Source organism: Bufo bufo, chromosome 10 (genome assembly GCF_905171765.1).
Source record: "Bufo bufo chromosome 10, aBufBuf1.1, whole genome shotgun sequence".
Classification (NCBI taxonomy): domain Eukaryota; kingdom Metazoa; phylum Chordata; class Amphibia; order Anura; family Bufonidae; genus Bufo; species Bufo bufo.
In genome coordinates, this window is record NC_053398.1 from 45,729,694 (window position 1) to 45,741,066 (window position 11,373).

Genomic DNA, 11,373 nt, shown 5'->3' on the forward strand with positions numbered 1-11,373 from the left:
ACATCCAGTTGCTGAGAAGACCACCATCTTGGTCACAGATCCATTAGGATGTTCCTCCGGCGCAAACCAGAAAACGATTTCCTCACAAGCAAAAGCACCACGGCCAAAACGGTGCCACCGAGAACCATGCCGATCACCACTGCCGCATAGTTTGGGGTGGCTGATGGACAGAAAAAAGGATATGGTGAGACATTCCATATCTTAGTTATAACATGATGTACAAATACAGTATTCCTCTACCTAGTTACTAATTTATGAGGGTTGTAGGAGATGAGGAAACATGGCTGCTTCTAAAACATCCCTCAGTAATCAAGTATTGCAGCATTGTAGCTCAGCTCCACTTAAACGGGTATTACGGTTATTTTAAGTTATCCCTTATCCACAGGATAGTGGATAACTATTGGACCAGTGGACGTCCTACCACTGGGATCCCCACTGATCATGAGAACATGGGCCACGTATGACGCAGTCTACTCCCCTGGAAATGAATGGAACAGGTCAGGCTGGAATACCCCTTAAAGGGAACCTGTCACCTCCCAAAACCATCCCAAGCCGCCAGCAGTACCTGTGTGTAGCCAGCAGCGTGTTTCTAATGATGCCTTTCTTCCTGAAGGCAGATGCAGCAAAAGTACTGAAAACGTTTGTTTTATCCCCTGCCCGGCGCGCTTCTCCACACATGCTTTAAGTCAAGGGAGCAGCGGCCTCCTTGCTTCAAGTCACGGTAACCGTGCCCCTTCCCTGCCCCTTCGCTGTGACTGACAGCCGGCTGTTCGGTAAATGCAGCCGAACTCTCGTGCATAAGCGCTGTCAGTCACAGCAAAGGGGCCGGGAAGGGGCACGGTTACCGTGACTTGAAGCAAGGAGGCCACTGCTCCCTTGACTTCAAGCATGTGTGGAGAAGCGCGCCGGGCAGGGGATAAAACAAACGTTTTCAGTACTTTTGCTGCTGGCTACACGCAGGTACTGCTGGCGGCTTGAGATGGTTTTGGGAGGTGACAGGTTCACTTTTTAAGGCTCCATTCACACGTCCGCAAAATGGATCCGGATCCGTTCCGCAACGTTGCAAACTCATAATTTTTTTTTAATGGTGTCGGAAAAGATGCAGACAGCACACAGTGTGCTGTCCGCATCCGCACTTCCGTTCCGCAAAAAATAGAACATATCTCACCATTGGGTCTAAATCTACTATAACAACGGTAACTGGGATACTCTATTGCTAATATCTGTACACCACAAAAAACAAGTAAACTAAATTCCCATTAAAATATAATGTTTTTTCAAATAACACTAATAAAATGACAAGACCTTTTTCTACAATGTATATAATGGTTACCGACACCTGTAGAGAGATCTAATAAACGGAGCCACCAAAACTACAATTGTCTATTGATTGTCTAAGAGCAATAAAAAGCACTATGTACAGGATAAGACCAATGAACGCTAAAGTAATACCTAGGGAAATACATCCTCACCAATAAATCTACACCTGCATGGATCAAATTATTTATATATATAACAAAAGTATTGGAATTTCTAGTAAAGCCTATCATACCAGGGTAATGGCTGGGAGAGTGGTCGCTGGCTCCTCCTCACAGACACGGACAAGATAAGACATTTCTATAAAGCACAAAATGTGGAACGCACATGGCCAGTGTCCGTGTTTTGCGGACTGCAAGACACTTGCGGACGTGTGAATGGATGGACCCTTAAAGTGCGTCTGTCAGCAGTTTTCTCCCTATGACACTGGCTGACCTGTTACATGTGCACTTGGCAGCTGAAGGCATCTGTGTTGGTCCCATGTTCATATGTGTCCGCATTGCTGAGAAAAATCATGTTTTAATATATGCAAATGAGCCTCTAGGAGCAACGGGGGCGTTACAGTTACACCTAGAGGCTCCACACTTTCTGCAACTGCTGGCCCTGTCAGAGTGCAGAGGGCGCAGCAGTTGCAGAGAGAGCAGAGCCTCTAGGTGTAACGGCAACGCCCCCATTGCTCCTAGACCTAGAGGCTCATTTGCATATATATTAAAATGTCATGTTTCCCAGCAATGCGGGCACATATGAAATGGGATCAACACAGGTCCCTTCAGCTGTAACAGGTCAGCCAGTTTCAGAGGTACAAATCTGCTGACAGATGCCCTCTAATTGACACGGATCTTTCCAACTGCTTTTCTGTTGTCAGGACAGCGCCAATCCATCTTAGTGTTATTTCAAACACGTTGGTTACTATGGTTACAATGCCTGGCAACCACCCTCAGTCCGGTAGCAAAGTCCTTAGCAACCAGTCTGTCTCAGATGACCCTGGCTCAAAGCTAATCTAGCGTAGGTGATACTTGCTTTTTTTCCTTGTCTTCTGAGTCACACAGACTGGTTTGGCGAAGATATGGTAGGTTCTCGTTTCCAGCAGGGGTCCTATGGGTTGTTCAGAGAACAACTGTACAGGACAGTAAGAACCGCAGGCCCCGGAGTGGTTAGAAGCCAGGCAGAGCTTTACTTCACAGCTTATAAACACCTAATGGAGGAAAGAAGACACTATGGATGCTGAAAACATGACAGATGGGGGCAGATGTATGAAAACTGTCTGTTGGCCATAGCAAGCAATTGCAGCGCAGCTTTCATTGTTCAAGAGCAGAATGTGAAATGAAAGCTGCGCTGTGATTGGTTGCCATGGGCAACAAACAGTTTTGCTTTCAGACCGTTTGATAAATCTGCACTGTTATGTCACATCATGCAAACACCACATACCAGAACTATAAGGCCTCTTTCACACGGGCGAGATTTCCGCGCGGGTGCAATGCGTGAGGAGAACGCATTGCACCCGCACTGAATCCGGACCCATTCATTTCTATGGGGCTGTGCACATGAGCGGTGATTTTCACGCATCACTTGTGCGTTGCGTGAAAATCGCAGCATGCTCTATTTTGTGCGTTGTTTTACGCAACGCAGGCCCCATAGAAGTGAATGGGGCTGCGTGAAAATCGCAAGCATCCGCAAGTAAGTGCGGATGCGGTGCGATTTTCACACATGGTTGCTAGGTGACGATCGGGATGGGGACACGACCATTATTATTTTCCCTGATAACATGGTTATAAGGGAAAATAATAGCATTTTTAATACAGAATGCATAGTACAATAGGGCTGGAGGGGTTAAAAAAAAATATTATAATTTAACTCACCTTAATCCACTTGTTCGCGCAGCCCGGCTTCTCTTCTTTCTTCTTCTTTGCTGTGCAGGAGGAAAAGGACCTGTGGTGACATCACTGTGCTCATCACATGGTCCGTCACATAATTCATCACCATGGTGATGGATCATGTGATGAGCGCAGTGATCAAAGGTCCTTTACACAGGTCCTGAAAAAAAAAAAGAGAAGCCCGGCAGCGCGAACAAGTGGATTAAGGTGAGTTTAATTATTATATATATATTTTTTTTTAACCCCTCCAGCCCTATTTTACTATGCATTCTGTATTAAGAATGCTATTATTTTCCCTTATAACCATGTTATAAGGGAAAATAATACAATCTACACAACACCTAACCCAAACCCGAGCTTCTGTGAAGAAGTTCGGGTTTGGGTACCAAACATGCCGATTTTTCTCACGCGCGTGCAAAACGCATTAAAATGTTTTGCACTTGCGCAGAAAGCACCCGCATCTTATCCAGCCCAAATCCATGACACCCGTGTGAAAGAGGCCAAAATGTCGCAAAGTTTGGCCAGTGGCATACCTTCCATGAAGGCAGACCACGTGATTCCTATGGGGCTCCTTCTTATGTTCCCGACACGAAAACACTGCATTTACATGCAGCCCCCACTAGGGGGAGCTCAGTGCAAATACATTTTTGCAGCTTCCATAGGGCTGTATGATATTTATCAATGTATTTTTGAGAGTTGTGTCATGTAAATGCTCTTCTGGATCAAGCGGACATCTCAAGGGGTGTGTCTTTTCTGCTACAGCTAAGGGGGCGTGTCTTAGCTCTCCCTATCACAGCTCAGGAGGCATTTGAAGGATGGAACTGAGCATGTACGTCCTCCTCAGTGAGATGGACAGAGAAATAAGAAAAAGAACAAACAGCAGGTGGCACTATACAGATAGATTTTCTTGAGTAGCTCACGGGCTATACAAAATTTTTCATTACATGCAATTACAAAAGTATTTAGATTCAGGTGCTGGTTTGAAAACTGTAGAATATTTTTCATGGGATGCCCCTTTTATTATAAAAAAAAAATAAAATTGTAAGTTTGTCAGAAATCTGGGGTGTTGCATTTTGCTTTTCACCTAGGCTACGAGTGCTTGACGCACGTGTTCAGTGAAAAACTGGGTGGGGGGCCCATATCAAGTTTTCTATGGGGCCCTCTGAGACCTGTGTCCCTGTAGTTGGCTACATACCGGTAGTTTTGTACTATGGCCCAAGAGATTTCCTCAGTCCTATAACCTGAGTCACACCTACCATGGAGGGACCAGAAAGCTGAGCTACTCCTGAGAGATGCAGTGTGAAGACCATCTTCGTGTCTTCCCTTGAGATATTCTCGACCATTTTGTTATCTAAACACCTGGAATTAGATTGAAAGGATTTAGATTTATTTTTTGGCAAAAATGACCTATTAGCTATCCTGGCCTCCTGGAAATGTATGAATGAATTGCATGGGTGTGTCCTCTCTGACTTCAGCCAATCAGTTCTGGTAGTGTTGTCACGGGTAGGGACACTCCCCATTGACAAGCGGTATTAAAACACACCCACTCTATAATCTAGCTATACATTTCCAGGTGGAATAAAAAAGGAACAGTACAAAACAGATAGCTATAAGAAAACATTCTCCAGAATTGGTGTTTTATGAGGAATGCAAGAATTTCCTGTAATAGACATGTTTGAGATATGACAGATTTTCTTTATATTCTTTCTTCTTATTGAGAAATCTAAGCAAAATACGTTTTTCGGATGCAATCGTTTAACAAGTGGTTGAATTCCAGCAGAGGAGATAGCAGCACTAATTCCACTACCTTACAAATCCCATGACCTGTTAGGCTGAGTTCACACTTCAGTTATTTCCATCAGTTATTGTCAGCCAAAACCAGGTGCGGGTCTAAAACACAGAACGGGAGCAGATCTTTCCGTTATACCTCATCTCTGAAGGCTTCACTACTGGTTTTTGCTCTCAATAACTTATGGAAATAACTGATCAAACAACTGATGTGTGAACTCCGCCTTAGGCCTCCTGCACACGAACGTGGGCTGACCGTTGCCATATTGCAGACTGCATTTGCGGATCCGCAATACACGGGCGCCATTCCGTGGGCATTCCGCCTCACGAATGCGGACCCAATCACTTGAATGGGTCAGCAAATCCGGAGATGCGGAACGGAAGCACTACGGAGTGCTTCCGTGGGGTTTCGTCCCGTACTTCCGTTCCGCAAAAAGATAGAACATGTCCTATCTTTTTGCGGAACGGGCGGATCGCGGACCCATTAAAGTGAATGGGTCTGCGATCTGCTGCCCCACGGTTGGTGTTCGTGCATTTTGCGGGCCGCAGCACGGCCATGGGGAGCACACGTTCGTGTGCAGGAGGCCTTACACAGACAAGACCTTAATGTCTCTCCAGAATATTAGGGTATGTTCACACAGCGCTGAAAAAAACCTGATGCAGAATCCGCATGAGATTTTTTTTTTTGCTTGCGTTTTTTCCCCCCTAACACATTTTTTAACCACGATTTTTGGTACACTTTCAGCGAGGATTTTCATTCCTGCTCTTTTTCATGGAAATTGTGGATGGGGATTCCATGCAGAATCTGCGTCAAGAATGGTCAGGACTCTTCTTTTGCCCTCAGTGCAGTTTTTAAGGCCTCAAGTGGAGAAAAAAAAAGAAAAGTATGGTTTAAAGGGCATCTGTCAGCAGTTTTGTCCCTATGACACTGGCTGACCTGTTACATGTGCGCTTGGCAGCTGAAGGCATCTGTGTTGGTCCCATGTTCTGTTGCCTGAGGCAAAATTTTTAATGCCCCCCTCCCCAATTAAAAAAATAGTATGAAAGCCAAGTAGCCACCGAACTCCGAGACTGTCCTGCCAGATCTGGGGCGGTACAAGTACAGATAATGTTGTTGATATCACCTGCAGTCCTATGTAACACAGTGATTAATCTCTGAGTAAAGATACTATAGTAGATGTTACCTCCAGTCCTATGTAAAAGCACAGATAGCACTGGTGCTGATAATGTGGTAGTGTTACCTGCAGTCCTATGTAAAATCACAGATAGCACTAGTGTAGATCATGTGGTAGTTTTACCTACGTCCTTAATATGCCTCCCAGTGCCTCTCCCACGGGACTCCATGCTGGTGGCGCTGCTTCCTCTTCTTCTTCTTCATGCCCCACACAGAACGTCTTGATGTAGCTGCGTCAAGACATAGGAACACTGTGGGCATGGTGATGGGAACACACACACACAGAGGGACAGACACATCTGTGCCCCCTTCACAGTAGTAATGCCCACTCTGTGCCCCCATAATAGATATGCCCCATCACAGTAGTTATGCTCCCTTCACATTAGTAATGCACTCTGGGCCCCCTTCACAGTAATAATGCCCATTGTGCCCCCTTCATAGTAATAATGCCTATTGTGCCTCCATCAATGTAGTAAAGCCCTCTGTGACCCCTTTATAGTAGCAAGGCCCTCTGTGCCCCCTTTATGGTAGCAATGCCCTCTGTGCCCCCTTTATGGTAGTAAAGCCCTCTGTGCCCCCCTTATAGTAATTCCCACTGTACACCCTTTGTAGTAGTAATGCCCTCTGTGCCCCCCTTATGGTAGTAATGCCCACTGTGCCCCCTTTGTAGTAGTAATGCCCTCTGTGTCTTATTTAAATAAAAAAAACACAACAAAAAACACAGTACCTATTCGCCTTGTCCCGTTCCTGATGCTCACATCCCTCTCTCCCCTGCAGACACAGATCGCTCTGCAGTCTTGTGTGGGAGGAGCTTAGGCAGATTCTCAGGCTGAAAGCTCCTCCGACACAGGCTGGCAGCACAATCTGTGCCTGAAGGCTGAATGGTGGAGCGGGGAGAAGTCTCCCTACTTCACCATTCTGTGCGGCTCTGGCCTAAAGGAGGGGAGGAGCGCGGGGAGCTGAGCGGTAAGTGACAGGACTACAGCTCCCAGCGCTCAAGCAATGAGCACTTCCATCTGTATTGATGGAAGCGCTCATTGCTTCTGGCAGCCCCCTGAGAGCGGGCACCCAGGGCACAGCTTAAAGGGAACACTGGCGGCATCCAGCAGTGGTTAACTGCTGTGTGGACGCTACCCCCTAAAAAATACTGAAAACTGCCGCCTGAGGTGAGATTCTCGCCAGAAAAGGCCCTGTTAATATATGTGCCCGCATTGCTGAGAAAAATTATGTTTTAATATATACAAATGAGTCTCTAGGAGCAACGGGGGCGTTGTCATTACACCTAGAGGCTCTGCTCTCTCTGCAACTTCCACGCTCTCTGCACTTTGATTGACAAGACCAGGCAGGCGTAATCACATTTACACTGCCTGGTCCTGCCCATCCAAGTGCAGAGGGCGCGTCAGTTCCCCATTGCTCCTAGAGGCTCATTTGCATATCTTAAAACTTCATTTTTCTCATATGAACGTGGGACCAACAAAGATGTCGTCAGCTGCCAAGTGCACATGTAACAGGTCAGCCAGTGTCATGGGTACAAAACTGCTGACAGATGCCCTTCAACATGTGGATTCCCCATTGAAATCAATAGGGAAGTTCTGCATGCATTTTCGGCGGAGATTTTAGGCACAGGATCTGTGCCAAAGTCCACTCCAAAAATACTCTGTGTGAACATACCCTTACCTTGCTCTGTGCTGACTTGGTGAATGTGAGAGAAGGCCCATATATCCATGAGAGCGCAGAGGAAATAACCTGGACACTTCCCCATATGTATATTCATTGAAGGGCTTTTCTGGGCGAATAATTTTAATTGCAAAAGGGTTTGATAAAGTGAAAATAAAAAAGATCATTACTCACCTCACCCATCCCCACCGCTGCTGTTCCGATCTCTCCAGTTCCTGGTCTCGGGCTCGACATGTAGGAAATGGCTTGGACTGGCCAACCTGTATCTATGGTAGTGTTCCCAGCAATGGCATTTGGCTGAGGATAGGCCATCAATATTGTGAAGCCAGAAGACCCCTTTAACAGAGAGGGGTCCCTCATTTGAGCAGTTTGCCATAGCAGAAAGCAGCTACAAAAACAGCCTCCCTCTCTGGAGGACACAGGGCACAGTGTAATGCCTCAGTTCTCCTGTGGTGGTGCTGCAGGATTCCTCTGCAAATTACAGGTGACCGTTTGGAGTCCTAGTTGTGGGACAGACTGTGTTTAAAGGGGTTATCCAATGAGGACTATATACAAAAAAAAAAAGCTACAACCAGCCCTGTACCTCACGTGGATCCAGATATCTCCCCATTCATTGGTCTGCTAGATTTATGCTGGCAGCTCAGGGAGCATGTATCTTCTTAGGAGTGTGTCCTTTCTGCTGCAGCTGGTGGCAGTTGAAAGATGGAAATGAACATGTGTTTCAAAGAAATTAGAAAAAGAGCAAACAGCAGGTGGCGCTATACAGATAGAGTTCATTGAATCTGGCTGCAAAATATTTTTATAAAAATTTTAAGTTACATGCAATTACCAAAGTATTCAGATCCAGGTGCTGGTTTGAAAAGTGTAAAATATTATTTATGGAACAACCCCTTTAACTTATTTTTAAAGCCTTGTCTAACAAAAGGGGATTATAAAAAATGGACGATCCATTTGAGGCCTCGTGCAAATTTGACCCTATCCGTTTTGCTATCCGCAAAACACTGATCCCGGCCGTGTACATGCCACAATTTTTTCTTTTTCAGTCTACTGTAGAAATGTCCAACCGTTGTCCGCAAAATGGACAAGAATAGGACATGTTTTATCTTTTTTGCAGGGCCGTTGAATGGACATACAGATGCGGACACCTCTTGGGACAGAGAAGGAAAGTCAGTTTCTTACCCGTCCTGGATGAAGTAGGACTTTGTCTTGTTCTTCTTGCTCACAAGCTTGCATGATGTAATGACCAGCCTGACATCACTCCTGTTGGTCTCTGCGGTCACAGTCACAAAAAGCTTCTCGGAAGCCCTGATATGCAGGAGAGATGATGTAGCCTCAGTCACGTTTGAGCTGAGGTCTGGGCTTAGTCCAATGCCAAAACGGAACTGACCAAACTGTCCGTCTGTCATGAAATCCGTCCATACAAGGTTGCTTTCCTGGAAATTCGGAATATGTGTTTTGACAACCAGTGCATCGGAAGGATCAGTGGCATTACTTATGGTGGTGCTCATGGTATATTCCAGGTTATGCTTCTTTTATGAAAAAAAAAAATATCAAAGTTATGATATCACCATAGTGTCCACAACCACATATTAGCAGAAGCATTTTAAAGGGGATCTCCCATGACTAATGTAAAAAATGAAATCAGTCATCATATAGTACATGACAACCTCTTTCTAAGGGCTCATGCACGGCAATTTGCGGTCCCCAATGCACGGCGACGGCCGCAGACAGATCTGTCCTCATCGCAAAAAAGTAGTGTATGCACTACTTTTTTGCGGTGCGGAGGCAGGGACAGAAAACCCACGGAAGCAGTGACTCCGTAGTGCTTCCGTTCCGTATCTCCCGGATTGGGTCCGTGATGCGGGATGCACACGGCCGGTGCCCATGTATTGCGGACCCGCCGTATGCGTATTTCATGTTTGCATCCTATTTTCTCCTCATCAGCCATAGTTTTAGCTACTGTCCTATAGTTCGGAGTCCAGTATTGCTGCAATTCTTGGGTATGGCTGTGTAACGATATATAACAGAGCTTCACTCACCGATACAAATGGTCATAAAGTATATTTCATCACAGGGATAGAAAATAGTCCTCTCCAGGAGGGAACATAGACACTGCATACCTTCCTATAATAGAGTGCTAATGTATACATTTGTCATTGTATAATGGGCCAGATGCCACCGGTCTTGCTCTCCGGGCCAGGCTGACAGCTTCAACCACTTGAGAGGAATGCTCATCACAGCAAAGTTATATGTGTGAGGTTTGTGCTACCAAGACACCAGCTTCTACTTCTGTAAAGTCTACAATTTCTGGTAAGTGTACCACCGGAAGACCCTGAAGGTTAATATGAAAATGTATGAACATCCAGCTGTTGAGACTGGACCTCCTAAATGATGTGTGAAGTGCTCCAATATCATCTATGAAACATGGATCCAACACTGTGTGGGTGGGCTGAATAGTAAATGTCATCATAGTCGTGATCCAATATCTCCTCCATCATTGTGGACCAAAACCTTTCATCCACAAATCATCATACTGCTCAATGCATGTTCCATTATACTGTTATTATTAACAACCAAAAATGCAAAGTCATGTCAGATATTTCCTCAAAAATTCAGCACATTTTTCTCTTTTTTCAAATGTAGTTATTGGCTTCTTGGAGGCTGGACTGTAACATTATAGAAAATGTGGACCTTACCTGCATACGACTTAGGTTCTCTGTACCAGCGCTGGTCACTTCACATGTTAAATAGAAAATCCATGGTACGATGAAGTTCTGTAGCCCCATTTCAAAGACAACGGTCCATAGACGCCTGGTAAAAGGTCTCCCTGGGCAGTAGTGCAGAAGCTTCTAATGCTTTTCCAAGCTCTCTATGGAGGTTATGGCTATACCTTTAGTGCTGCTTAGGATGAAATGTGTCTAGTAATGGACTGTCTGTGGAACAGAGGGTGGAGACTCTTAACCTTTTAGCTGCCAAGTTATGAATCTGAATGTTTACTCATTAAAGTGTAGATACGTTTTTGTTTTTTTTAGATCCCATCTCCTCTAGGTAAGGTCTGGACATCCGCACATGATGGAAAATGCTTTCACAACCACAAACAAGTGTTGTTTTCTGGTCTTCAGAATGGAGTTAGTGGTTGAGAGGAATAAGAACAGGGCAATGTGTAAGCAGATGTCAGATAATTATAACAGAAGATATCTTCCAGGCTTCCGGCTCATCCTGTGCAGCCAGGAGATGTTTTTTTTTTCTCTCATTTGTGTGTGGTGGGATATGCAGGTTCAGGGAACTGCTTGTTCTAAGGGTATTAGTGAATGTTGATATTAAACAGTCGTGAAAATTTGTACATTTTTTTACTACATTTTTTTAAATTGCAGTTTTTTATGCTGCGGATTTGTTAGAGTGGGGAAACCACCTGCCAGAGATGCACAGAATTTCCAGATGACCCAAGGATTGTCCATGTCAATACTCATCATCTATGGATAGGATTAGGGATGAGCGAATTTTATATTTTGAAGTTTGTGTGCGGGTTCGTGTTGTGGTATT

General features: G+C 45.1%; 1 protein-coding gene across 1 annotated transcript; it reads right to left on the reverse strand.

Annotated features, from left to right (window-relative positions):
- Window positions 1–18: 18 nt before the first annotated feature.
- LOC120981006 lies at window positions 19–10,884 on the reverse strand. The gene is made up of 5 exons (XM_040410449.1): window positions 10,527–10,884; window positions 9,010–9,359; window positions 4,448–4,550; window positions 2,338–2,512; window positions 19–160 (listed from the first exon to the last, which is right to left on the reverse strand). Exons 1-5 carry the CDS (start codon window positions 10,614–10,616, stop codon window positions 33–35), a joined length of 846 nt encoding a protein of 281 aa, XP_040266383.1. The 5' UTR covers window positions 10,617–10,884; the 3' UTR covers window positions 19–32.
- Window positions 10,885–11,373: the final 489 nt, after the last annotated feature.

Bases quoted from the DNA above. Each gene is read 5' to 3' on its own strand.
- LOC120981006 (XM_040410449.1), bottom strand. From the start codon at position 10,616: ATGGGGCTACAGAACTTCATCGTACCATGGATTTTCTATTTAACATGT. The intron at 2,513-4,447 runs GTAGGTGTGACT...TTCCTCCATTAG, and splicing joins AGCTTTCTGGTCCCTCCATG to GTGTTTATAAGCTGTGAAGT. The intron at 161-2,337 runs GCAAGTATCACC...TCTGTCCATCAG, and splicing joins TCAGAAGACAAGGAAAAAAA to CCACCCCAAACTATGCGGCA.